We start from the raw sequence: 24,953 nt of genomic DNA, 5'->3' as shown, positions 1-24,953 counted from the left end.
AAGATTTTATTTATTCAAAGGGTGCCTGGGTGGCTCAGTTGGTTAAGCGACTGCCTTCGGCTCAGGTCATGATCCTGGAGTCCCGGGATCGAGTCCCGCATCGGGCTCCCTGCTCAGCGGGGAGTCTGCTTCTCCCTCTGACCCTCCCCATCTCATGCTCTCTATCTCATTCTCTCTCTCAAATAAATAAATAAAATCTTTAAAAAAAATAAAAAAAAGATTTTATTTATTCGTTTGAGACACAGATACAGAGAGCATGAACAGTGGGAGAGGCAGAGGGAGAGGGAGAAGCAGACTCCCTGCTGAGCCAGGAGCCCGATGCGGGGCTCCATCCCAGGACCCTGGAATCATGACCTGAGCCGAAGGCAGACGCTTAACCATCTGAGCCACCCAGGCGCCCCTCGGCTGCTATTTTTTTTTTTTTTTTTTAAGATTTTATTTGACAGAGACACAGCAAGGGAGGGAACACAAGCAGGGGGAGCGGGAGAGGGAGAAGCAGGCTTCCCGCGGAGCAGGGAGCCCGATGGGGGGCTCGATCCCAGGACCCTGGGATCATGACCTGAGCCGAAGGCAGACGCTTAATGACTGAGCCACCCGGGTGCCCCTAGGCTGGTATTTTAAAAAAGGGTAGATAAAGGAAAGGTTCTGAAACCCAGAATGTTCCCCTTTGTGAGAGACATTTACATTTATAAGGGAAAACTTCATTTGTAAGGGGGTATCCTTCTGTGTAGCCCAAAGAGGGAGAATGTATCAGTCTCCAGAAACTGATCAGTGGAGAAGGCATGGATCTAAATCTGCTCACAACCACAGCCTTGGTCACCGGGCTTGGCCTGGTCACCTCCCCAAATGCTTCCCAATAGGATCACGTGTGGAGTTTCAAAAAGGATCACATCTGCTGCCCTCCCCCTCAGTTTCTGTCAGTTGGTTTGACTGAAAACTACAGTGTTGTGTTAATTAAGGGCTCCAGGTGATTCTAAGTGAGGCCAGGGTTAAGCCTGAGGACTTGAGGTGAGAGCGGGCTCTGGCTCAAGGAGAGGTACCAGGGTCTCTGCCACGTGAGTCTGGGAGGGTCCGGTCCATGCAGCACAGTGTTTCTAGGCTGTAGCTGGATTTGTGGGCGTCTGTGGGAGGGGAGGCCCCCTGAAAGCAAGGAAGGAAAAGTCAAGGATTAGTCTCCCCGTAGGAGCTCAGAGAGTTTTTGAATAGCTCCTGACACAAAGGACGAGGAAGTTGGGCTTTTTCTGCATTTCAGGGTTCCGCCTTCAGGGAAGCAGTTTCAGGTGAAGAGGTTCTGTTGTTGGCTTTGAGGGCATTTTCTCCTGATGCTGCTGTGATTTCTCCACAAATACCTTGTGAGAAAGAAATCTAGAGGACGAGGTGAAAGAAGAAATGGCCGGTTCTCAGGTAAGCCTGGTGTCCCAGGAGAGGCCATGCCATGTTTTTCTCCTGAAATTCCTTGCATTTAGAGATTGCCTATGTTGATTCCTGTAGTTCTGATGTTTCAACCCTTATGTTTTCACCTATTTTTAAGATCTTTTCAGAAATGATACTCAAGGTGAGGTCTTCAGAACACTTCTCTATATCCCAGAGCCTTCTCTCCTGTGTCTCCAGCCTGGCTTACAATAGGGCATCAAAGTTGTTACTTTGAATTAAAGTCCTACAAGTATTGAAAATATTTTCTTGGTGACAGATCCACAGGGGAAGGAGTCTGAAGATTCCTCTTGCTGATGAGGTTTGTTCCTGGGATGTCAGTGAAGGAAAACATCTCTAATTTAGGTCCCGTGTGGTTACTTTATCAGCTCTGTGTAGACCAGGGGTAAGAAAGAAACCCGATGGATTTGAGGTCCAGAATAACTCCAAAAGTTCTCTGAAAGAAAAGCGGGGCGTGGGCGTGCTTGAGACTTGCTCTTTAGAATGTGAAACAGATAGTCCACTTAAAATAACACTGGAGGGGGAGCTGGGGGGCTCGGTTGAGGAAGCCTCAAGACTTGATTTCAGCTCAGGTCATGGTCTCTGTCCTAGAATGGAGCGCTTCCTTTGGCTCCACGCTCAGAGGGGAGTCAGCTTGAGATTCTCTCCCTCTCCCTCTTCCCCTCCCCTGCACTAAAATATAAATAAACCTTTAAATAAAATATACTAGCTATTACAGGACATGGAAACTGGTGTCTAAATGTGGTGTCTCTGCCAGTCAGATGGGGACCCCAAATGTAGGTCCATGATTGGGTGGAAGTCAAGTGGGAATTGAAAAGAACTCACCTGAGGCAGAACCACATTGTTAGCAGTTTCCTGAATACACTGCGAGAGAGCACCAGGCAGGAGAGCCGAGGAGCGGCTGTCTGCAAGTGGGTGGGATGGGGCTCTTTCAAAAGCAGGAAGGTGAGAAGTTACAGGGATTTAGGGAATTTTCCCTCTTCTGGTCACTGAACCTGGTTGTCTGTAGCCCATTGGTTCATTAGGGCCTGTGGCTACTTTGAGGTGGGTCCCCTGTCCAGGCCTGTCTCTGTTCAGCCAAGGGGTCACTGTGGGCTCTTTCTCCATTACCTTGCTCCAGCCTGCTTGCCTAAAAGCAGCCTCTATAGAAACTATAGGGGATTGAACTGTATATATATATCCACTGTATTTTCATAATTAGATTTATATTCTGAATTCCTGTTTTCAGATAAGGAAACACCAGTGATGGTGTGTCCTTGATGTGCCTTAGGCACCGAGAGCAGTTTATTTCCATACAACTGATGCTAACTGCTTTTATTGTCTCCGTGCTCTTTGCCAGATTCCTCCCCTGCAGTGTTCGTATTTCCCCTCTTAGTCATTTGTAAGGAACTTGGATGTACTCAGCAGTGTGCAGCGACCATCACAGTTCACCTGGAAACTTCTTTGTTCTGAGCTACTCCTGCTTGTCGTGTTTTTTTTTTTTTTTTTAAGATTTATTTTTAGAGAGAGCACATGATTGGTGGTGGAGGGGGATGGGGAGAGGTAGGCTCCCCACCGAGTGGGGAGTACAATATGGGGCTCCATCCCATGACCCTCGAAACAGGACCTGAGCTGAAGGCAGATGCTTAACCAAGTTAGAACCCTTGCTCCTAGTTTCTGAGGAAGAGAACAAAGTCAAAAGAAGTGTGGATAAAATTAAATTTCCTTCAACTTGCAGCCCATTGATAAGTACTTGAGACAGACAGTATGACATTCTTCATGGAATTCACAACTGTCTTAATGTTTTATTAGAGGGGAAAAGCCACCTTAGCTTGACAATAACCAGAGCTCTGGGATTCTGTAAGTCCTCTTTAACATAAGAAAATCCCCTTGGAATCTTCTTTTTCTACCCCCCCCCCCAAATATATGTTGGCCATCATCCTCTATGCATAGCACCCACTGATACATATCTGAAGGGTCTTAACAACTAAGGTTTTTTACTCGACCATAGTTAGGTGACCTTATCACACCAGTGAGGCCCTCAACGTCCTGGAAACCTTGCTTTCAGATTTCTTAGAGATTGCTGCTATTGCTTACCCACTCACCATTTGTAAGTATAGGATGAATTACTGCTCACAACCCCAGTGCAGCTCTTTTGACCCATGGGTCCTGTGCCTGTGCTTCAGTAAGAAGACCACATTTTTTTGCGCCAAAGACATCTCAGTAATTCTTTCTTCATCATTCAATCCTGAACCCCAACATTTCACATCGAGAACATCTCAAGAATTCTTTCTTGGGGCGCCTGGGTGGCTCAGTCTTGTTAATTAAGCATCTGCCTTCGGCTCAGGTCACAGTCCCAGGGTCCTGGGATCGAGCCCCGCATCGGGCTCCCTGCTCGGCGGGAAGCCTGCTTCTCCCTCTCCCACTCCCCCTGCTTGTGTTCCCTCTCTCGCTGTCAAATAAATGGATAAAATCTTAAAAAAAAAAAAAAATTCTTTCTTGACCATTGACTCCTACTCCACATCCCATCAATTTCCATTGGACAATGAGGGTTCTCACCTTGGTGTAGTTGATATATTTGACTTCTGGGAGTGGAGGTTCTCAGTCAGTCAGCTCTCTGTCCCACGGGTCTTTCTTTTATTCCACACTCATGTCACAGAGCAGGGAAAGTCAGGTCTTGGGTCTAACTGATGACATTAACTCCCCTCTTTCATCTTAGGGACCATTGTGAACTCTGCCTATGGCTACTTGGTGACTGTGGTATTTATTGCAGGCACTGCTGACATTCAGGGATGTGGCCATAGAGTTCTCTCAGGAGGAGTGGGGATGCCTGACCCACACTCAGCGGGAACTGTACAGGGATGTGATGTTAGAGAACTACGGACACCTCCTCTTCCTGGGTGAGACTAACTCCTTCCAGACTTCCCAAACCACACTCAGGGTTTTCTTCCTTCCCTTGAAGACCGTCTCTTGGAAGATTCCTCCGTGAATGACATGAATTCAGATCTAGGCAGCAAGGGAAATAGGGGTTTGTAGATGTAGAGAAAAATGTTCATGATGTTTCCTTTTCAGCTTTAGCTTCCCCTTCCTTAAGGGAACATCATCACTTCTGTAGATTACGGGCAATTCTAAACACTGAGTGGCATAAAATGGTACTGCCATTTTTTTTTTTTTTTAAGATTTTAATTATTTGAGGGAGAGCATGAGTGGGGTGAGGGGCAGAGGAGAAGCAGACTCCCCACTTAACAGGGAGCTGGATGCAGGGCTGAATCCTGGGGCTCCGGGATCATGACCTGAGCTGAAGGCAGACCCTTAACTGACTGAGCCACTCAGGTGCCCCGGTACTGCCCACATCTTAAGCTAAGCTTAAATTTCCACTCCTTACTATTGTGTCTACTACTTGGAAGTGGAGGTCAGAATGTGAATATTGGAAATCCGTTCTTCATGTTCTAAAGGGGCTATTTGGCAACAACACTTGGGAAATTATTTTCTAGAATTCTACAATGTCTTCGCTACTGAGCACAGTCATGATTGAAAGTTAAATCCCCAGCAGTATTCATTTTTCTTTTTATCTAATAAACAGGTCTCATTGCGTCAAAGCCAGACCTGATCATCTTTTTGGAGCAGGAGGAGCAGCTCTGGGTTGTGAAGAGAAAGGAGACAGTAGCCTTCCATCCAGGTAGGTGGGAATGAATGAGGCAGATGACAGGGGTGAGGTTTAAATGTAAAGGTGGAAGGTAGACCTTAAACTGTGGTTCGAGTAGCTCTCGTTGGATGGAAATGAATTTGAGAAGCCTGGCACGCATGTTCTGGGCATTTATCATGTCTGCGTTTTTGTAATTTCCCAGTTTAAGAAAGTGGAACTACTTTAGAGCGCATGATACCTTCCTCTCTGTCTTCAGCTCTGTAGTCTCTTCATTGTTAAGTGCTCACCTTTCGTCTGAGCAGCCAGCACACTGCATCCAGAGGGTGCTCTCGTTCCCTCTGTTTTCCACGTCAGGCAGGTGAAAGAAGCCAGATCATTCAATATTCAGGTCACTCGTCTGTTTCTCTCTTGAGGAGAGGTAAGAGTTTACTCACAGTGTTGCCATGGAGTGTCAGAGGGTGAACAGCTGTTGTGAGAAAGTGTCACAAATGCTCGCTGTCTCTTCGATGTGCCTCTTGTTCATTTGTATTGTCTAGAGATGCTGTGTTCTCCTAACTGGCTTCTGGAACATTCTAAAAGGTAATTTGGTCCATTTTTGTCTCCATGGAGGAGCAAAGTCCTGGTGGTTCCTATTTCTCCGTTCTGTTGCTGTCCTAGAATGGGTATTAATTTGGTATGCCTGTGCATGTAGTAAGTGGGATATCTTATTTTTCATCTGTTCATTGTGTCTTTCTTTAACACCCCAAGCTTGTTGGCAAAGACCAGCAAAGAAGACTGGCTGCATAGAGTGATATGGGAAGATTGGCAGCAGTGGACCTGAGTATTTATACTTAATGAAAGCCTGGGAAGGTGTGGGGCTAGTGAAGGGCAAGAAGGATGCTATGATGTGTATAACCAGACTGGGACAATTAACCGTAATTAAATCCTTACTGCTAGACGAGATCAAGGATATAAAACATTTGGGGGGAAACCCCACCTTAAGTCAATTACATTTGCAGAACAATGTCATTCATCCCAACGGCCCAAACCCATTAAAAAAAAAAAGTATATATTCTGAGAGGACCTTTTGAAGTTTTGGAAAATCACCTCGTCCATGCTGAAAGTAATTCTTCAAAGCATTTCAAATGTAAGATTGTATTAATCATTCACGGAAACATTTCTGAAAGTTAGATATTTAAACATGAAGATACAAATTCTAAATGTGATTGATTGGAGAAGTCCTTTTTCAGAAGGTTCATTGTTCTCCCATCAACACACAATCCCTCCTTGTTCCAAAGTCTCTAATTTTGATAAACACAGGACGGCCTTTATTGAAACATTACTGTTCAATAGTTATCACATAATACTTAACTTGGAGCAAGTTTTCATGTGTTGTGAACTTAGGAAGATCTTTACCGAGGACTCTATCTTTCATAATTACAGAGGTATTTATAATGGAGACAGAATTTACCAATGCAATGGATCTAGGAAAAAAGTTAACCAAGGGTCAAATCCCAGTAATCCTCAGAGAACTTAGTCTTCAGAGAACCAGTATCAAAGTAATAAATGTGGGAAAGACTTACAAAAGCTCAAATCTCATTGTACATCATTTTATCTTCACTGGAGAAAGGACTTAGAAATGTAGTCATTGTGGCATAGCTTTTCACTTACATTCAAAACCTCAACAGCAGAGATTCTATGATAGGAAGAAACCTTACAAGTGTATAAAATGTGGCAAAGCCTTTAACTACCACTTGAAAGTTACCAAGCTAAGGTAAGACACAGTGGGGAGAAGGCTGACAAATGTAAAGTAAAATGTGACAAAGCGTTTAGCAGAACTACCAACTTTGTGAACAGCAGAATGTGCATAGTAGAGAGAAGCCCTTAAATGTAAAGAATTAGGCAGGGTATTTAATTCATAATCAAAACTATTCAACCTGAGATGATAACATCCTGTGGAGATACCTTACAATTGTCCAGAATGGTGGCGAAGTCCTGGAACTGCACCCTTCGTGAATATCAGACAAAGCATACTGTATAGAAACCCTAGAAATGTAAAATTGATGCAAGACTTTTGGTTTTAATACACACTTCAGAAAAAAAAGTTATGTCTTTAATGATTTTATCTTTTATAATTGGCAAACTGTATAATGGAAAGGCAAATCTAACACCAAAAAATTCGCAGCAGAAAGCAGTAAGCCAATACCAGTTTTCAGACATGATTCAAAATCAGAGTATTTTTTTTTTAAGATTTTATTTATTTATTTGACAGAAAGACACAGCGAGAGAGGGAACACAAGCAGGGGGAGTGGGAGAGGGAGAAGCAGGCTTCCCGCTGAGCAGGGAGCCAGATGCGGGGCTCAATCCCAGGACCCTGGGATCATGACCTGAGCCGAAGGCAGACGCTTAACAACTGAGCCACCCAGGCATCCCAAAACAGTATTTATTATAGAGAAAAATCCAAAGTTAAAACACTCAGATCAGTTACGTTTCAGCCTTGGACAATGCAAGTGTTAGGGGTGTAATCACTCTGTAGTTGAAAATCTGTGTGTATCTTTTCAGTCTCCCAAACTGAAAGCCATACCTGGTTTTGCATGGAAATAGCCTGTTGTTGACCAGAAGTCTTAACCTAGAACATTAACAGTCCATCATCCCCTTCTTTGTATGTATATGGTATTTTTATAATCAACCTTGAGAATAGAAAATATTAAGGAACTCGTAATGAAGAGAAACACATTTATAGTACCACACTGTATTTATATAAGAAAAAAAATCTGTATAAGGGGACCCACACTGCTCAAACCCATGTTCTTCAAGGGTCAGCTGCATTTCTTAATATGCCTGAAAGGGTGGAGGGGGAGATGGATGTCTGAAGAGGGATAATTATTTTCAGTGTCTTTTTTTTTTTTTCTTTCTTTTGACCTTGAGATTTTTTGCATGGCAAATAATTTTACTCTGAAATCATCTGATGCTATACCTTTATTGTTTGTGTGCATGTAACATGATTTGATTGCTGCTGTCTCACAGACCCGATCTGCTCTCTTATGATGGGGAATTCATTCATACCTCCCTTAACATGGAAAATTAAGGACATTATAATAAATAGTTTATGAAGAAAGTCTACGTGGACATGCTGTTTATGGTTGATGTGTACGTGTGGTGTAAGTCACTATGAAGTATTGTTCAGGGCACCATTTATTTTATTTTTAAGATTTTATTTATTTATTTGATAGACACAGTGGGAGAGGGAACACAAGCAGGGAGAGTGGGAGGAGAAGCAGGCTTCCGGCGGAGCAGGGAGCCCGATGCGGGGCTTGATCCCAGGACCCTGGGATCATGACCTGAGACGAAGGCAGATGCCCAACAGCTGAGCCCCTCAGGCACCCCACATTCTGAATTTTAAATAGTTTGCCAGTTGGGTTTTAAGGAGAATACGGTGGTGGTTTATTAAAAGTTGGATGGGGGGGTGCCTGGGTGGCTCAGTCTGTTAAGCATCTGCCTTTGGCTCAGGTCATGATCCCAAGGTCCTGCGATCGAGCCCCACGTTGGGCTCTCTGCTCAGCGGGGAGTCTGCTTCTCCCTCTGCCTTTGCTCTGCCTACTTGTGCTCTCTCTCTCTGTCAAATAAGTAAATCTCAAAAAAAAAAAAAGGCTGGATGCATCTTCATAATAGGAATTGTTACAAGTCAAGAATATTAGTTATGCAGTTAAAACAATAAAATTTTCACAGACAACTGAGAAAAGTATAGCTGACCCTTCTGTAAAAGGGTGTAAAATCATTGTAAATCCACATTTACTCAAAGCAGACCCTCAGTTTGAAAAGCATGGAAACTACAACTCACAGATCATTGTATCAGAAGAACAAGAATGGTCCTTCCTTGAGTGACTGTCATGGGTATTTTGACCAATGATCATACAGTGATTTTGCAGTGGTTTGTTTAGAGTGTTTCAACTTTATATATTTGAATTAATAACACTAAATGGATTTTAATGTGTTAACGCTGATGTGTAATAAACAGTGATCCTGTACCAGCCTTAGCCTGCCCCAATTTCATCAAGATTGCAGGTAAACAGACAGTAACACAAAGTATACTTGACCCTTGAGCAACATGTTTGAACTGTGTGGGTTCCCTTATAGTCAGATTTATTTATAGTACAGTGCTGTAAATGTATTTCTCTTCCTCTTGACTTCCTTAACATTTCCTTTTCTGGAGCTTCCTTTACTGTAGGAATACCATATATAACATAGGTAACATAAAATATATGTTAAGTGACTGCTTTAGGTAAGGTTTCTTTTCAATAGTCTATTAAAATTAACCATTGGAGAGTGGAAGTTCCACATGGGTTTTCAACTGCATGGGTGGTGGGTACACCGAACCCCTGCATTATTCAAGAGTCACTTGTACTTGTTAAAGCAGTGGGATGAAGGGCGCCTGGGTGGCTCAGTCGTTAAGCATCTGCCTTCGGTTCAGGTCATGATCCCAGGGTCGTGGGATCGAGCCCCGCATCGGGCTCCCTGCTCCGCGGGAAGCCTGCTTCTCCCTCTCCCACTCCCCCTGTTTGTGTTCCCTCTCTCGCTGTCTCTCTCTCTGTCAAATAAATAAATAAAATCTTAAAAAAAAAAAAAAAAGCAGTGGGATGATATCACTAATAATTTTTCTTCCCAGTGGCCCTAAACCTCGAATTATTTGTGATTAATTTTCCCCCAAGATTCTGTATTATATCTTTTCTTTTTGAAACTGCTGGGACATTAGGGTGCCTTTAATAATGATGATAGAGTAGTAGTATGGATGCTGTAGGTAACAAATGGGTGATACTGCTGACTCGGAATCCAGTTTCTATAACCAGACTGCCTGCAGGGGATTTGAAATAACTAGCTCCACCCAGTAGCAAATACACTAGATAACAGTCCCTATAGTCACAAGCAAAGGTAATTTCCTGATCTGACTTACCCAGTAGCCTCCGTGAAAGTGTCCAGTCCCAGTATATTTATCATGAGCATCCCTTAAAGAAGACCCCACACAGTTTACCATACTCCACTCATTTTGGTTTGAATTGTGCATTCTAGACTTGGCCCAGAAAGTGAAACCACTCCTACCAGGAACCCTAAAAAGACATCTGCCCCAGTTCCTGCCACGCTCTCTGCCTGCACTCAGTCTTGACCTCTTCGTGTTGTCCCTCAAGGCATATTGGGTACATCCTCCAGGATCTATGAGTAGTAAACTTAATTTCAATTTCTTTGTTTCCTTTTGTTGAATCATGGCTCACCATCTAATACCCAGGTGTTCTGCCTAACTACTGCTAATTGACCAAAGTCACTACAAATATAACTAGAAGCCATATCTACAGAATTCCTAATCACTATAAAATTTACCCGAGATTTTTCTTTCCTCCTGTTTTTTTTGTTTGTTTGTTTTGGTTTTTGCGTTTCTTTCTTTTCTTTTCTTTTTTTAGCGTACAGAACACAGTTTTATGGTTTAGATATGCACAGGAAGGAATATGTTACATTAAGCTAAAGATAGATTTTGGAGTAACAGAAATAACTAGGAAGGAGTATGAGTGTGCATATGTATTTATGTGTGTGTGTGTACCTATATCTTAAGAAGGAAAGGGAATATGGGATCAAGAGAGAATTTGCAAATTTCAAATTGATGATTTCCTAGCAAAGGGAAATGTTACCGATTATTTAGTGGGAATAGTTTTCTCTACAGTGTATAGAATTTATTTCTCCTACATATACCCTGTATCTTGGTGTGAGGATCTCCCCATGCAAATTCTGTCCTGTCTACCTGCCTATTACTCATGTAGGATCTGGTGTTTCCCTTGTTCCAATGTTCAGGACCTATTGCTTATATGCCTTGTTCAGTGATTTTAAGAACAGTTTGCATGAAATGACGTGTTCAAAAATTGATGTGACTCTGGGAGTAATTCTACAGTGGGCATATTAAATTCCATGTAGTTCAATTGATAGTATTCACTCCTTCTCGATTGGAGGACACTCAGTAAGATTTCTTTAGTTATGTTATTTTCCCATCTTGGAAGGGACGTCCAACTTGCTCACTTGACTCTAAGTTTGATTAGGTGAAAACGTGGAGACTTCATGAGTCATGGGTTGTTTTACGTTTATTTGAAGGGACTAAGCATGGGACAGGGCTGGGTGCTGAGTAGACGTTCTAGCTTAGGAAGAAAACAGTCTTCTATTCAGAATGACGAAGCAGCCCAACGTAAGAGGTGAACACATCTAGACTGAAGCATGGGCATGAATTTTTCATGTGGGGAGGGGACCCCTGTCCAAGACTGCGCTACTGACTGAATCTAGGAGGATAAGTTTTGTTTTATTTTATTTTTTTCCAAATCCTCTCCAGTTCTTCTCTCTCCTCATCTCCATTCCAATGATGTAGGCATCACAGCTGACCTTTCCTGTGTAATGGAGACCCCGTTGTCACTGCTTTCTCCCACCACCTAAGGCACCCAGGCCATTGTACTTAGGAGTAACTTTGAATTTTCTAATCAAAGGTAAATGGTTGGTCCAGGAACACTGGAGGCCCTATCCGAGATTTAAATACTACGTTGTCCCCACTTGAAGAACAGGAAAACACCATCAGTTTGCCACAGGCTTAATTTTGGCACTTGGCACTGAGAGTTATGAGGACAGTAAAACATGATGACACAGTTCGAGAGGAAGATAAATCCTACTAAAAGCAAATATGGAGAACTCTTGAAATGTGGGGAATGTTCTGGTATGGAGCGCCCTTTGGTTACTGCAGAGTCTTAAGAAGCTACTTGTGATGAGCAAACGTGACAGAGATGGGGACTTGGGGAGACGAGGTGGTTTTCTGGAATTCAGGGAGGTCTGATCCTTTTCTCAAGATTTAATGAATTCCTTGGTGGTCCTGAGGACCAGTGCTGTTGGATGACAGAACTACACTTTTCCAGGCCTAGACGCGTGGAGTGGTTGGAGAAGGGAGTATTGGATGATTTAAACATTGAATGAACGCATAGCATGCATAACTTTTAAGATGTCACATGACAGAGTAGCTCTTGAAGATGAAGAAAGCTGTTGGACACTACTGGTGAGAACCAGCCAGGTGTGTGTGGTGGTTCCACAAAGCACTGGTGGCCCAGGTATATAACCCCAATGTAGGTCTGATCCAGTATAGATGGGTGACTTTCAAGGATGCTGACCTGAGGTTGTCAGGGAGGGACCCCCCCTCACTTCCACTCAGCCCCTTGATGAGTCTAGTTCTGTGCTTTGAGCTGTGTGCAAGGCACTGATTAGTTGCAAAGCATGTGCGGTGACCATCTATGCTTCAAACAGCCTATCCAAGTTTTGGGCAACTGTCCCTATGTTGTTTCACAGCCCATGCAGTCCCTATACTCCTGACCTGAGAGGAAAGAGGATTTTCATCAGTTGTAGGAACTGGTAAAATTAAGTTGGGTAGCATATTACACTCATATTTAACATTGGCTCAATTGAAGGATAATAATTCACTTTTCAGTACCCTTTATTTTGTGGTCAGCTATATACTGGAAAGGCTGATGTGTACATATAGGAAAAAAAGATGTATATTTTCAGTTATGTACACAGTGAGTTGGTAGACACTCAGGTCTTATAAAATAGGTTAGACACTGTAGGATATACTCTGATTTCTTCATTTCTTCTCTCTGGTACTGTCCACCCCCAGGCATTGTGATTATGCTTGCTCACTCGGGCCCCAAGATACCTGCCCCACCACCAGGCATCAATCTCTGTTCCTTGCAGCAGAGGAGACAGTCTAAATCTGATAGGACTTAGGGAATTTGATTTGGGTCATTTCTGTTTTCATTCAGAGAAGGCCATCCTCCCCAAGGCACCACTCCCTCCATGCCATTGACCACAACTCTGTCATAGGAGCCAATCTAAGTAGAAATATGGAACTGTAGCACACAGGTGGACATAGAAGATGTTGTGAACATCTTTTGTTCTTTGAACTCTTTCATAGCACCTGGCACAAAGGCAAACAGACTTTGCTCTGAAACTGGCTGTTTCAAAAAGGCCCTAAAATTCAGAGTATCCTTAACCTAAACACAAAGGGATTGTATGCTACATGAAAATGGAGTTTTTTAAGATTTTATTTATTTATTTGACAGAGAGATAGCAAGAGCAGGAACACAAGCAGGGGGAGTGGGAGAGGGAGAAGCAGGTTTCCCGCTGAGCAGGGAGCCCGATGGCGGGACTCGATCCCGGGACTCCAGGATCATGACCTGAGCCGAAGGCAGTCACCCAGCCAACTGAGCCACCCAGGTGCCCTATTTTTATTTATTTATTTTTTAAGATTTTATTTATTTATTTGACAGAGAGAGACACAGCGAGAGAGGGAACACAAGCAGGGGGAGTGGGAGAGGGAGAAGCAGGCTTCCCGCGGAGCAGGGAGCCCGATGCGGGACTCGATCCCGGGGCTCCAGGATCATGACCTGAGCTAAAGGCAGACACCTAAGACTGAGCCACCCAGGTGCCCCTGAATCCTCTATTTGAATGTGAATATTGAACCTTGGAAAACAACCGAAATCCTGTATGTATTTGAAAATCGGAAGGATCTGGTCCTGTTCAATTGGAATCCTGCAGAATTTCTCACTCCTGTATCTGTACCTCTTCCTTTACTGAAATGGCATGAAGGCAAGTTTGAGAGGTTTTATTCTCAGTCATCTCAGTGTACCCAATATTTGTCATTCCTTCTAGAGGTATCCCAGGGACCACAGCAGCTTCTAGTTTAAAACATGTGCAATCATTTCAGACGTAAACTTATTCTCTATGATCACAGAGGGCCAGACACAAGTCCCCTGACAATTGTGGTACCCTGAGTGGTTTCCTAATGTATGCTGGCAATTTCGTGGTTAGGTAGAGCCAGAGGGATATTCACACTTTGGCAGGATGAAGGCCATTCTCTTTTGCTGGCCAGTACTATCGGCTAGGCCTGAGACTGCCCAGAATCACTATTCAAGCTCCCTGCTCATGCAAGAGAGGTTATGATCAACACATGGGCAATACTGCTGGCTTGGCTCTGTCCCCATAGGCCTATAAGATAGGCTTGATGGTTGCCCAGGGCCTTTGTTCAGGCTTCCGGGTGCAGTGGGAGTGGAGGCTATGCTCAGCAGTGGTAGGTGACTTCGAGCTTGCATACCTACCCAGACAGAACCATAGAATGCTCTCCATGCTCTAGTTCAAACTATTGGCTGGAGACCCAAGTCAGGCACAGTTGCTGACAAATCTCCTTAACCATGTAGGTTCATCTCCACTCTGCAAGTGGGCAGATTCCTGGGGATCTCTCGTTGGGTGTGAAGTACAAGGTGGAGCACCATCTGGTCCAATAGTTCTAAGATCTGAGCACTGCTTGCTGTAAGCCTACCCACCTTCTCCATGTCTGTAGGATCCCCAGTGGTCCAGCACCACAGATTTCCAATGGGATCCCCATAGGTGACATCTCACTGGGCCACACAGTATGTGGCTTGCCATTTAGGGAATACTGGATACCTACCATGTCTTCCCTTTTTATTGGTGGAGCAATTGTAGTTCCTGCTGGACCCTTATAGTGCGGCCCTGTGCCATCCCATGGTAGATGCATTATGATCAACGTGGTATTGCTCCTTTTACTCTTTTAATGTTGTCCTTCTTGTTCTCAATTGTCCAGGGATGCTTCAGCCTCACCCCTGAGCACTGAGTTACCCAATGATGACTTACCTGAATAGTTGCTAGTTGAACTTATTTTCAAAAGTACTGATGTGGGAACTACTTTCTCACTATCTTGATGAGGTCATCCCTCTGTGATGAATGGTTTTGTACCTCACGGCCTAAAAAATAAATGTTTCCCTATGTACATGTATTTGTGTGTGTGTGTGTATGAATGAATATGGACACAGATGTTTGCTTTCCATGAAATAGAGTATTTAAATAATGTAACCTTTGATATCGAAAAATGACACTTAATAACAGTGGAAAAATTCCTTTCATGTTAAAGATTACTTTGTATGTTATTTATATTGCCATGCTGGTTATTTGATTGGTTTTCACTACAGGGGTTTTTTGTTTTTTGATTTTTATCCTCCTGTTTTAGTTACAGCTCTAGGATAATTCCAATGACATATACTCAAGCAAAGTTGACTGTTACCAGGAACGTTTGGTTTATTTATGTTTACTATTCCAATGGCGATGTTGGGATTTGTTCACATCTCTGTAAGCCAACGAGATCACAAAACAGAGTATTGTCCTCTGAAATTCCCCTTGAGCTCCTTACTAACTTTCTCCAAAACTCAGTATTCTTTTGTCATGTAAGGTAAGAGATTGCTGTACTCATTTCTGTACTTTATATAAATGTAATCAGGAAATGGTACTCTTCTATGCTCAGAGTCTCACAGATGTGACACAGACCCACTGCATGTGCAGCATCTCCCCGGGTCAGTTGGGGGTGCGCAGTTGGCAAGTGAAATTAGTGTGATGAAGAAGGTTATGATGTTTGCTGTGTCATGAGCCATAAGATCCTTGGACTTTGACCTGGGATCCTCCTGTCTTCTGCCAGGATTGGAAAATTGTTACAGGCCAAACTGGTCATATTATAGAATGTGTGTAATCTTGGAATTTTTATCGTTTTTGAGATTATCCATGGACTTTATTCAAAACAAAACAGATATTGGGTCTGTTTCTGCTCTTGTTTGTTCATTTGCTTTGTCGTTTTGACTATACATAGAAGTGATTATGTGTGATATTTATCTTTTTTTCTCTGACTTATTTCACATATAAGTCTGGGTCTGTCTACAGTGTCAGAAATGGCAAGAAACAATGAAAAAAGAAACTGATCCTTAAATACAATGAATAACCAGCGTTGAATGGAGAAGGATGTTGGGCAAAATGTGGAAATTGGAATGAGAAGTACAGACTTCTAGTTACAGAATTAATAAGTCATCGGGATAAAAAATACAACATACGAAATAAATTCAATGGTATTATGGTAACAGATAGTAACTCACTTGTAGTGAGCATAGTAGAACCTATGCAGTTGTCAAACCCCCATGTTGTACACCTGAACTAATATAATATTGTATGTCAAGTATACTTTAATAGAAAAGAAAGCAAAATAGATTCCGATGTGCATATCCCTATATAGGTCAGACTACTTTTTTAGGAAGTTGCACGTAAAGAAAGCTAACCTGCTGTCCAAATGAAGCTAATCCTGTGTATTCATACTAATTAAAGACTTAGGAAAGCAAATTGATCTGTACCACATTGGAGATAAAGGTTCATTGTTGAAAGGAGAGGACACGGGAAAGAGGAGAGTTCGCCCAGCACAGTGAGGAAGTGGAAAGGAACACAGAAGAGCCTGTGGTCCTCATTTTCCTCTTCCAGCCTGTAGCATAAACACAGAGCCCCACTCATTGAGGACACTGGCTGTCTGCCTTGCTTCCACCAAGCCCCACCCTGCTACGATCTGATGGGACTGCCCTTCTCCGTGAGGCATCAGGCTCAGCAAGGTGCGCCCCTGCCCACATCACATCTGAGCAGAGAGTTCTGTAGGGCCTCAGTTCTGGTAGTGTTGATGTCAGGTCACCTTTGACAAGCAGGCCAGAGCTCACCTAGTTAAAACCGGCCACATTCGGGCCAGGCACCAAACACTGCCCATAGCAGGCAAGGAGAGTCTCTGCAGACCACTGGCTTGAGGGATATACCAGGATACATCACTGGCTTTTCTAACATACAGATGAAGGCAGAGACTTAGACAAAATGCCAAGATGAAAGAATTTATCCCAAATGAAATGAGATATGGCCATGGCCAGAGATATAAAGGAAATAGATATGAGTAACATGCTTGATGGAGAATTTAAGGCAACAATCATAAGGATACTCAGAGGGTTGAGAAGTAAATTCTGAGAACCTTACCAAGAGATAAGAGTTTAACAAATTGGGGCACATAGGTGGCCCACTCGGTTAAGCGTCAGACTCTTAGTTTTGGCTCATGTCTTGATCTCAGGGTCCTGCGATCCAGCCTCAAGTCAGGTTCTGCACTCAGTGTGGTGACCCTTGCGATTCCCTCTCCTCCTGCAGCTCTCATTCCTGTTCTTGCTCTCTTTCTCTTCTCTAAAATAAATTATTAAAAAAATCAGAGATGAACAGTGCAATAAACAAGTTTGGAAACAGGCTTGATGCAAAAACAGCAGGCTGGAGGAAACAGGAATGACTTTGTGACCTAGAAGACTAAATAAAGGAAAAATAATGAATCGATCAAAAGGGAGCTAGAAGAATCCTGTAGCACAAGGTTTGATTTAGGGAACTCAGTGACTCCATCAAATGTAGTAACATTCCTAGGTCTTGGGCTTTTCTGTGCTGGGAGAATTTTGATTACAAATTCAACTTTCATTCTTGTTATTGGTCTAAGATTTCCCATTTCTTTGGTTCAAGGTTCCTTATTCAGTCTTAATAACCTGTGTATTCTTAGGTTATTACCTGGGGTTTTTTTTTTTTTTTCTAAATTATCTGATTTTTTTTAGTATGTAATTGTTTATGTAGTTAAAGCACTGGTAGTTGTGCTTACTATTTTGGTTAAAAAGGGTGTTACTTGCAATGTTCTTTTATTTATTCTGGTAACTATTTTATTTATATCAGATTTTTCTTTGTTACTTCCTTCCTCTACTAAATTTCAGCTAAGTTTCTTCCTTTTCTAGAACCTCGTGCTGGGCAGTTAGGTTGTTTATTCCAACTTTTTTCTTAACCATGTATAGCCTAAAAAAAAAAAAAATCAAAAATGGAAAGTCTATTAGAAAAAACTAGCAAGGGCACCTGGGTGGCTCAGATGGTTAAGCGTCTGCCTTCGGCTCAGGTCATGATCCCGGGGTCCTGGGATCAAGTCCCGCGATCGGGCTCCCTGCTCAGCGGGAAGACTGCTTCTCCCTCTGCCTCTCTATCTCTCTCTCTCTGTCTCTCATGAATAAATAAATTTAAAAAATCTTTTAAAAAAATAAAAAAAGGAAAAAACTAGCAAAAATAAGCAATGTTTACAATGACCAAAAAAGAAAAATAGCAAAAACATTAAAATTAGGATTCTCTAGGGTTTTCAATAGATCATGTCATCTGTGAACAGAGATACTTTTTCCGTTTCTTTTTCAATGTGAATTCCTTTTATGCATTTTTTTTGTTGCCTAATTTTTCTGACTAGAATATCCAGTATTTTGTTCAAAGGCAGTGGTGCAGTTACTTCATTACAGTGTTTCTGATCTTTGAGAAGCTTGCAGTCTTTTACTATATATAGTATGTTAGGTTTCAGCTTTTCATATGCATATGGCCTTCATTAGGTTGAGGGGGTTTCCTTCTGTCTCTTGTTTAGTGTTTTTATTTATAACATGTTGTCCAATATGCTCATATTTGTGTTCTGTCTCAATATCATGTCATTTTTTTTTTAAGGTTTTATTTGTTTGAGGGAGAGAGCACACAAATGGGGAGCAGCAGAGGGAGAGGGAGAAGCAGGCTCCCCGCTGAGCAAGGAGCCTGACATGGGGCTCAATCCCAGGAGCCTGGGATCAGGACCCAAGCTGAAGGCAGACACTTAACCAACTGAGCCACCCAGGCGCCCCTGATCATGTCATTTTTGATCATCATTCTATTAATGTGAAGTCCTCAATTCATAGTTTACTATATGTTGGAACACCCTTAATTCCAGGACAATTTCCCACTTAACATATGTTATAAAATGGTAAAATGTGCTTTTGATGCAGTTTGCTCTATTTTATTGTGGACTTTGCATGAATATTCCTCACAGGTAGTGGTTTGTAACCTTCTTTACTTGTAGTGTGTTCCCCTGGCTTGGATAACCTGGTAATGCTGGTACCACAGAGAGTGTTTTGCTAATTTCTCTTATCTTTTCTCCTTGGACATGCTTGAGGAGATTCTGTGAAGTCCTTTCTCATTAAGTGTCTGTCTGAATTCTCCAGTGAATTCATCTGGCACAGGACTTTTCTTTGTTGGGAGGTTTTTTTTTTTTTTTTTATTACTCTTTCAATCTGCTTAGTAGTTGTGATTTTTTAATATTTCTTCATGATGGTAATACCTTTTTTGATATTTATTGTTTTCTTTTGGTATCACTTTGTTGGCACATTATTATCCATTGTCACCTCTTATAATTACTTTTATTTCTATGGTATTAGTTACTATGTCTGCTTTTACTTCTTCACTTCTCATTTTAGTTGGTCCTTTCTCTTTCATTCTTACTTGATTTATTTCACGGGCTGTCAATTTTGTTGATCTTTTTTGACAACCAACTCTTCCTATTGTTGATATGTTCCTATTTTTACTATATCCTATTTGGTTCATTTCACTTTTATGTTTAAATATCCTTCCTTCTACTAATTTTGCACTCATGCGACACTTCTGATTATTTGAGATGTAGGAAAGTGATTTGTGCTAAAAGATGACAATACCACAGAATTATCTATTAGGATATGTGGCCAGTACGTTGTGTGCAAAGTTACATGTCCATGGATAAATGAAGTCCTGATGATTCCTTCTCAGCCATCTTTCTGACATTCTCTGATTGACTTGAAGCTTGTAATTAGAAGTCATCAGTGTATTTATCTAAAAATAGTAAGTGAAATGATTTTATTTTCTCTCATTTCATATCTTTTAGGCATATCTTCACATACCCAGTGCTTCCTTCCAAAGCCAAGCACAGAAGGTTCTTTCCAACAAGTGTCAATGTGGAAGTACAAAAATAGTGTCCTTGAGAATTTATACTTAATGACAGATTGGGACAATGATTGGGAGAGTGAAGGGCATCAGAGATATCACGAAGAACATATTCAAACTGAGACAACTGCCCTTTTTAAGTCAGCTGTTTCTGAAAAACAGTGTGATTCTGCAAGAAAAAGCTGCTATCAAATACTCAAACATACATGCTTGTGGAAAGAAAATTTGGAAGATCGGGAAAGTTATCTAGCCCATGCTGAAAATAATGATTTGAACCATTTTGAAGATAGGATTGGATTGACCTATCAGTCAAATATTTCTGATAATCAGAGATTTAGAAATGAAGAACAGTGTGCTAAGCGGGATCCATTTGAGAGGTGCCGCAAAGTGGAGTTGACCCTACAGAATTACCAGAGCCTTTTCAATGGAGACAGAATTGGTCAACGCAGTGAATCTGAGAAAACATTTAACCAGGGCTCCAGGGTTAATAGACATGTGACGACTCCATTTCCAAAGAACCATAGTGAATGTCATAAATGTGGGGAAATCTTTTATCAGAGCTCTGACCTTACTATACATAAGACTATCCATTTGGCAGAGAATCCTTATGAACATAATCAGTGTGGGAAACTTAACCAGTCCACCAATATTGGTGATCATCAGAGAATTCATGAGGGAAACAATGTATTCAGGTGTAATAAACCAGGGAACATGTTTAGTCAATCATCAAAACTAAATGTAAATAATACAATCTCTACTGGAGAGAAAAAGTACATTTTTAAAGAATGTGGTAAAGCCTTTGACTTGCACTCAACACTATCTCAACATCAGCAAATTGGAGAGAAAACATATAAATGTGAAGAAGGTGGTAAAAGCTTTAAGGACTGCTCATCACTAAATAGACACAGGCAAATCCATACTGGGGAGAAACTTTACATATGTAAAGAATGTGGTAAGGCCTTTAAGAGGCTACAGCACCTTAGTCAACATCACAGAATTCATACTGGAGAGAAACCTTACCAATGTAAAGAATGCGGCAAGGCCTTTAACCATCAATCAAACCTTATTAAACATCACAGAATTCATAGTGGAGAGAAACCTTACCAATGTAACGAATGTGGCAAAGCCTTTAGATTTCGCTCAGTCCTTACGGAACATCACAGAATTCATACTGGAGAGAAACCTTACAAATGTAAAGAATGTGGCAAGGCCTTTAACAGTCAGTCAAACCTTATTCAACATCATAAAGTTCATACTGGAGAGAAACCTTACAAATGTAAAGAATGTGGCAAGGCCTTTAACCACCACTCAACACTTACTGAACATCACAGAATTCATACTGGAGTGAAGCCTTACAAATGTAAAGAATGTGGCAAAGCCTTTAAATTTCACTCAAACCTTACTAAACATCACAGAATTCATAGTGCAGACAAACCTTACCAATGTAAAGAATGTGGCAAAGTCTTTAAATTACGCTCAACCCTTACTGGACATCACAGAATTCATAGTGCAGAGAAACCTTACAAATGTAAAGAGTGTGGCAATGCCTTTAAGAGGCAATCAGCCCTTAATCGACATCACAGAATTCATACTGGAGAGAAACCGTACAAATGTGAAGAATGTGGTAAAACCTTTAAGGACTGCTCATCGCTAAATGAACATAGGCAAATGCATACTGGAGAGAAACTCTACAAATGTAAACAGTGTGGCAAAGCCTTTAATGGGCACTCAAACCTTACTCGGCATCACAGAGTCCATACTGGTGAGAGACTCTACAGATGTAAAGAATGTGGCAAAGCCTTTACATTGCACTCAGTACTTACTCAACATCACAGAATTCATACTGGAGAGAGACCTTACAAATGTAAAGACTGTGGCAAGGCCTTTAACCATCACTCAACCCTTACTCGACATCACAGAATTCATACTGGAGAGAGACCTTACCAATGTAAAGAATGTGGCAAGGCCTTTAACAGACAATCAACCCTTAGTCAACATTACAAAATTCATACCGGACAGAAACCGTAAAAATGTGAGGAATGTGGTAAAGCCTTTAAATTACACTCAACCCTTGCTCAACATCACAGAATTCATACTGGAGAGATATGAGATGCCCTTCTTCATTAGGTGGAACTCATGCATACCTAATTTTCCATGGATGATGGACAGTATAATACCCAAATATGCAGAAAAACTAAATGGAGATGCTGTTTATGGTTATAACATGGATGTGAGTTATCATGAAATAGCTGTTCAACCGTATGATACTCCATGTATTGTAAACTAAAGAACTTCCTGAATATTAGAGATACAAGGTTTTACTAATAGCTCTTTAAGGAAAAAGAGGTGACAGTCCAGTAAAGTACTGATAATATCTTCAGAGTAATCATTAAGAGTGTGAGGTGATGTGGTTGAAATGAAGAAATCCTGACACACATCACAAAGGATAGCTGGTTTGTTTGGACTGAAGAAGGGAGGCGCTGGGCAAAGCGCACGTAGAACGGGGAAGGGGTGCTCCCTGTGGAGATTCGTAGGCTGCCGACCATGCTGCCATGCACTGGGCTAAAACAACGCCAACCATGAAAGATCCAAGTTGCAGCAGTACTAGCCCAAGCATCATCCATGAAGATGTGATTATTAATGGTCATTCTCATGAAGATGGCAATCCATTTGCAGAGTACACGAGGATGGAAAATGAAGAGGGATTCAACAGACAAATAGAAGAGGAGTTATGGGAAGAAGAATTTATTGAATGCTGCTTCCAAGAAATGCTGGACGAAGAAGAACGTGAGTAGTTTATTCCAGCTCAAGATCTCCCACAAACTATGGACCAAATCCAAGACCAATTTAATGACCTTGTTATCAGTGACGGCTGTTCTCTGGAAGACCCTGTGGTCAAGAGCAATCTGAATCCAAATGCAAAGGAGTTTGTTCCTGGGGTGAAGTACTAAAATATTTGAGTAGATGGGGCCCTCTTTTGGTGGATGTAGCACAATTTCCACACTGTGCAGGCAGTATTAGGAGACTTAATTGTAAAAGCGCTCTCGTCACTGGGTTACACTATGCACTGCCAAAGTTTTGTTAGTCTTGCATGCTTAATAAAAGTGCTGGGGGCACTGGGGGCGCCTGGTGGCTCAGTCATTAAGCGTCTGCGTTCAGCTCCGGTCATGATCCCAGGGTCCCGGGATCGAGCCCCGCATCGGGCTCCCTGCTCAGCGGAAAGCCTGCTTCTCCCTCTCTCACTCCCCCTGCTTGTGTTCCCTCTCTCGCTGTGTCTCTCTGTCAAATAAATAAATAAAATCTTTAAAAAAGTGCTGAGACTGTTACTAAGGATTAAGCTGTCAAACGTTTACTGAAAATAGAATCAAGTCCATGGTTTGATGTGAAGACAGAGAGGAAAGAAGCACCAGTAAAGTTGTGACAAATCACCAAATTAAAACGACCTCTAAATCTTAGTGAATTGTCTTTTGAGGCTAAACTAGTCCCTTAGGGTTAGTGAATGCTTGTTAATGTCTAAACTTTATAAAAATGAGTACATTTATTTTTTTATTTTTTAAAAGATTTTATTTATTTGACAGAGACAGCGAGAGCAGGAACACAAGCAGGGGGAGTGGGAGAGGGAGAAGCAGGCCTCCCGCCGAGCAGGGAGCCCGATGCGGGGCTGGATCCCAGGATCCTGAGATCAGGGCCCAAGCCGAAGGCAGACGCTTAACAACTGAGCCACCCAGGCGCCCCAAAACTGAGTACATTCAAATGAAGTTCTAGTTGTTAGGCATATTTCTCAGTTCAGACTTAAATTTGCATTTGTAACAGAAAGGATCTCCTTTTTCTGAAGAAGGCCTTGTTAATTTGAAATAATTCTTTATAGACAAATATATCTTTGGTTTATTGAAGTTATAAGGTAGTGATCAGATGAGAACTAGTCCTGACTTCGATGGTATTTTATCACGTAAGAAAGAGGGAATTCTTCTAGTGTTACATCTGAGGAAGTATGTAATTTGAGAGTTGCATCTTCTAAAGAGTCAATGCATCATAGCTATGTGAAGTGCAGCATTTTGACCCACCATAATCCAACCGGACAAAGTAATGGTCACATGATTTGAGTGGTGCTTTTCCTTGCTTTGTTTAACCATCACTACAGTAGTCAACAGCCCAACTTTTTTTAACAAACCTAGAAGTTTTGGCCTCTTAAACTTCATACTTGGGTAGGTTAAGCTGCCATATGTGTTCAGGGTGAATAGTGTTTAAGTTGAAAATATTGTAAAAAAAATTCCATTTTTTTTCAAAAATATTAAAATAAATAATAGTAGAACTGGGGGAGGGGAGAGGATAGCTAACTCTTCCCCCGAGTGCCGTACAGCTGTACCTAACACATTTCTTAAGAATGACGTCAGGCCTGAAGTTTATGGAAATTACTACTCCCACATCATGATAGCAGCCCTTGAATGCTTTTTAAAGCTTGTATTCTGTATTTTGAAAGGTGATAAGAGGGTGGATTTGAAATGCATCACTTAGTCTTTGTGTGAACTTAATATATTTTAATAAAACAACTTTTTAAAAAAGATTTCATTTATTTGACAGAGAAAGAGCACAAGTGCACAAGCAGGGGGAGCGGCAGGCAGAGGGAAAGGGAGAAGCAGGCTCCCCACCGAGTGGGGAGCCCACCTGGTGCTCCATCCCAGCACCCTGGGATTATGACCTGAGCTGAAGGCAGATGCTTAACCTACGGAGTCACCCAGGTGCCCCAAAACATAATTTTTAACGTGTTAACATGGATGTGTAATGAAGGACATGTTATCCCAGCACCAATGTGAATCCATCTCATTCTATTGAAGGTTGTAGGTAACTGATGGTATCATCTATTTGGTAATGGTGTGGAATAATATACTTACGAATCCATTTTCTCAGTCATCTTAAGGTTTATATGATGTGTGATTATTTTCCCCCTAGTCTGTCATACGATTTTCTCTTTGTGAAAACTCTTGGCATTATTATGGATGTATTAGGGATATAATATAGAGGTATTGTTGAGTTTTTTGCTCATGTACTCTATGCTATTGCTACTTAGCGCCCCTTTGGTGTAGGCAGTACTTTTGCAGGGGCCTTGAACGACATCAGCCATTCTCACTAGTGAATCCCAAGACAACACGCTGCAGAGTCCCAAGTTAATGTAACTGCTGATACGACATCTTCATTCCATTCTTGTAAGCAACCA

At 41.8% G+C, this 24,953-nt stretch overlaps 1 protein-coding gene and 1 pseudogene across 1 annotated transcript; both read left to right on the top strand.

The window, feature by feature from the left end:
- The first annotated feature begins 4,276 nt into the window (after positions 1 to 4,276).
- Positions 4,277 to 21,766, top strand: LOC113936308 (zinc finger protein 345-like). Its single transcript, XM_035725282.1, has 3 exons — positions 4,277 to 4,310; positions 4,994 to 5,093; positions 20,647 to 21,766. The coding sequence occupies exons 1-3, from the start codon at positions 4,277 to 4,279 to the stop codon at positions 21,764 to 21,766; spliced, it is 1,254 nt and encodes a 417-aa protein (XP_035581175.1).
- Positions 21,767 to 22,317: 551 nt separating this feature from the next.
- Positions 22,318 to 22,772, top strand: LOC113935889 (annotated as a pseudogene).
- Positions 22,773 to 24,953: the final 2,181 nt, after the last annotated feature.

This window comes from Zalophus californianus, chromosome 17 (genome assembly GCF_009762305.2).
Source record: "Zalophus californianus isolate mZalCal1 chromosome 17, mZalCal1.pri.v2, whole genome shotgun sequence".
NCBI classification, from domain to species: Eukaryota; Metazoa; Chordata; class Mammalia; order Carnivora; family Otariidae; genus Zalophus; species Zalophus californianus.
This window is presented reverse-complemented; position numbering and strand designations above follow the sequence as displayed.